This window comes from Eucalyptus grandis, chromosome 6 (assembly GCF_016545825.1).
Source record: "Eucalyptus grandis isolate ANBG69807.140 chromosome 6, ASM1654582v1, whole genome shotgun sequence".
Lineage (NCBI taxonomy): Eukaryota > Viridiplantae > Streptophyta > Magnoliopsida > Myrtales > Myrtaceae > Eucalyptus > Eucalyptus grandis.
Window position 1 is genome coordinate 29,125,405 of NC_052617.1, and position 3,912 is coordinate 29,129,316.

General features: G+C 44.5%; 1 protein-coding gene across 1 annotated transcript; it reads left to right on the forward strand.

The window, feature by feature from the left end:
* The first annotated feature begins 2,139 nt into the window (after nt 1-2,139).
* Nucleotides 2,140-3,420, forward strand: LOC104451730 (transcription repressor OFP7). Its single transcript, XM_039316207.1, has one exon. It carries the CDS (start codon nt 2,206-2,208, stop codon nt 3,265-3,267), a length of 1,062 nt encoding a protein of 353 aa, XP_039172141.1. The 5' UTR covers nt 2,140-2,205; the 3' UTR covers nt 3,268-3,420.
* The last annotated feature ends 492 nt before the right edge of the window (nt 3,421-3,912 follow it).

Consider the following 3,912-nt stretch of genomic DNA (forward strand, 5'->3'; position numbering starts at 1 on the left):
AGGGGCGGCCGACGAGGCGGATGCGGAAGCAGCGGCGGTGGCGTGATTCGTCGGACGGCGGCTCCGTGTCCGATCGGAGAAGAAGCGGAGGGCAAAGCAACCGGGCGAGAGTCGAAAGAAAAAATGGAGAGAGAGAGAGTCCAACGCTTCCGTTCAAATTAATTGTAAGAGAAGGATCTGTCGTGGGGCCCAGCTAATATCACTGGAGGTTTCTGGTGGCCCTGCTCGTCCAGAACCAGAGTGCCACGTGATATGCGCGTGTATGGACACGTGCAAAACATCACAAACATGAAAATGTTAAAAATAGAAAAAGGAAAGCTGGCAGAGACCAAAAGCAAAGGAAGACTTTCTTCCATTGCAGAGAATACAGAGGTAGGCGAGGATCGTTTCAAATCCATCCTTTTCTCATTCTTATATAAAACAATTTTGAAAATTTGGACGACTCCTTCAACATTTTCTCACCTTTCGATGACAGGCCTGAGCTTGACCTTTTCTGAATATGTGCCACCAATCAAAATTTCTGATTTGGCTAGAAGTAATTTTTATAATTTGCGAGACTGATAGAAAATGACATTCTGAACATCCAACAAACAAACGCAGCTTATCTTTATAGAGACTAAATAATATGTTTTTAGATATGGGGTGGTTTGAGATTATCTTGGACCATCATGCACGCATCTTTCACTGTCGCCTGGTCGACCTCCATTGGGGTCATCTTGAGTTTGCAGTGAAATGTCATTTCTAGGGTTTCCTTCCTGACCTCGAAGGTCCAGGTCTTTTGGTCGATACGTCTTTCCCGATTGAGCGTTGCATGCTACACTGAGGACGTGACACGTGTCTGTTAATTGTCACTTCAATGCTCGGAATAGCAATTGCCTGTTCACTAATCAGTTCTCGGTCCTCACCCACGCAGGCCTATCTTTAAGCAAGAAGCGAGGCCTGACCTCATAACATCTCATCTTTAAGTTTGTGCTACGTGAGCAAGAAGCGAGGCCTGACCGCATTCGATGTACACACACATAATCATAGCAATTAACCGCCTAGGATCCACCCCATTAATGACATAACCATGTTAATTGAGTCTATAAAAGGCCCAATGTCTTAAAAATCCTCCAACTTTACCTCTTACCTCAATTTTACATTTTGCTTCATAAAAGACCTCCAACTTTAGGTTATATCCTAATTCTGCCAAAAACTTTTTTTTTATCATAAAAAACCCTCGACTTTAGGTCCATTCCCAATTATGCCATAAACTTCTTTTGTCTAATAAATAACTCTCACTTTAGGTCAAGTATCAATTTTATCTTAATATTTTTCACATAAAAAAATCTCAGCTTTAGGTCCAGTTTCAATTTTACTTTAATTATTTTTGTCTCATAAAAAATCACAAACTCTTGCGTGAATCCCAAATCTATTTTCCATTAACCCTCCATGAAAATCATCCTTAGTAATTTTGCATTTATCAATATCTTGTGCTTGGGAGTGTTACATTACTTGCGGTTGGAGAGCTCGTGCTTGAGCCACTTGAATAGCTTGTGCTTGGAAAGTTTCCATCTCTCGATTGTCAATGAGACATTTTGAACAGAGGGATAATAGGTGCAAATTTGTTACTCGAGTAAAAGTTTGTGGTTTTTTTATAAGACTATAAAAATTTTACGGAAAAATTGGGACAAGGCGGTGGGTAAGATTGGGATAGAATCCAAAGTTGAGAATTTTTTATGGGACAAAAAAAGCTTATAATATATAATTGAGACTAGATTTAAAGTTGGAAGTTTTTACGAGACAAAAGGAAAAAATGGGAGGAAAGCTAAACTTGAAAGTTTTTTAGGGTATTAGGCCATCTATAAAGACTCTTTTGGTTATTATCTGTTGTAAAATTACCTGTGCCAGTAGGTCAGGAATCCGGTTTTAATAAGTTAAATGTAGAACTAATTATTTTATTGTCGGCACGATTCGTCACATCATCATCCATGTTGGACCATGTACTAAATAACTGACATTATTCTGTCCTCCAGTCCGGCTGAGAAATTCCGCATAACTTTCACCATTCTATTATTTTCTGTTCTATTTCAGTATTAAAAGCCAGAAATAGCCGGCCTCTCCATCTTCTGTCTCTATATATCTACGAAGTTTCGATAACCTCCAGCTCAAACACAAACGTAATCCGTCGACCAACTCGCTTCGCCTTCGTCCCAACCACCCTCCATGGCTAAGCGCTTCAAGCTCAGACTCTCCCGCCTCCTCCAAATCTGTCGCTCCAAACAACCCCCGACTTACCCGCAGAACCGGTCGAGGGCGGAGGCTCACTGGCTGTTCCATGCGAACCCCACGTCCCTCGACATCAGCTTCACCAGCTTACCCGCCCCGCCTCCGTCGACCCCCGACGACTCCTTCATCGCTCTCCACGTCGCCTCCGTCCGCAGCAGGTCCTGCGCCGACTCTCCGTCCGAGTACACGTGGCCGAAGGACGGACAGTTGCACGTAATCTCGAGACGGAGCCGGAGCCAGTGCCAGAACCAGAGCCATCCCAGGCCTCGTCGGAAGATATGCGGTGTTTTGAGATTCGACGATGGCGACGTGGAGACGACGTCGCCCGTCCTGGTGAGGCGGGGCGACTGGAGGATGAAGCAGAAGAAGAAGAAGAGCTGGGGGAAAGGCAGAACGACGTCGTCGGTCGTCGGGAGGAGCGTGACTTCCAGCGACAGCGGGTGGTTCAGCTCGGACGGTGGCAGCGACAACAACGGGGACGATGAGGACGAGACTGACGCGTTGCTATCGACTTCCAGAAGCTTTTCGAACGACATGTTACCCGAATTCTACCGCACCACGAACCCGCTGGAGAATCAGGCGACGAAGGAAAAGCAAAAATCCCCCCAAGACGAGGACAACGACACCGATAGGAACAGAATGAGGAGGCTGAGGCGCTCCATCAGCGGGGACCAAGAGGAGGAGGCGGAGGCGGCCGGGGAGAGGAGGTGGGAGGTGGTGATGGGGGAGAGCGTGGCGGTGGTGAAGAGGTCGGAGAATCCGCTGGAGGACTTCAAGTGGTCGATGGCGGAGATGATAGTGGAGAAGCAGATGTTCGGGGCCGGGGACCTGGAGCAGCTCCTGCAGTGCTTCCTGTCGATGAACTCGCGGCACTACCACGGCGTCATCGTGGAGGCGTTCGCCGAGATATGGCAGGTCTTGTTCTTCGATTCACGGGGCGACACGGAACGGCTTCGGGCCGTCTCCTCGTCTGCCTCGGGCGCGGTCGAACGTTGTTAAAGAAGATCGAGCGACTCTTCTTCTCTCTCGTGGGGATTAATTAATCAACACTTTGGATATTTCCTTGACAATAAATTACTGATTTCTTTTTCAATGGTGGAAGAATTTATTTGCTGGTGTATATTTGAAGCAATAAAACATCTCGTCTTTCTTTTTCTGGGCATAGATTGTCGCGTGAGATATGCTTCGCTTATGTTTTGGGCGATCGATTCCTAATCAAATGCCTTTTTAACTTATTTAATTGATGCGATTCGCTTCTTCCATTATTTGTCACTAGTAATTTAATCGATTTTCTTGATGTTGCTTAATTAACGTGGCAAAGAATTAGGTGGAGTGTTGCGATAATAGTAATTATTATTTATTTTTTAAAAGAACGGCTTACTTTCAGTGAAAAAATTAAACTTTAGATTGAATTTTAATTCTGCCCCACCCCAAACAATAAATCATAAACTTTCAATATTGTCCCAAATTTGTCCCGCATCCAAAAATTGACAATAGTTTCTCCTAAATTATCAACATTAGGTCAATTAGAGGTTCATTATTGAAACCTATATCTTTGACAACACTATCACATTCTTATGGAACGATAACGATTTCTTGTATCAATATTTGGACATGGAGTAGATTTGGAATTATAATGACAAT

What these genes read in the sequence shown, in the direction of transcription:
- LOC104451730 (XM_039316207.1), top strand. Translation starts at nt 2,206, where the DNA reads ATGGCTAAGCGCTTCAAGCTCAGACTCTCCCGCCTCCTCCAAATCTGT.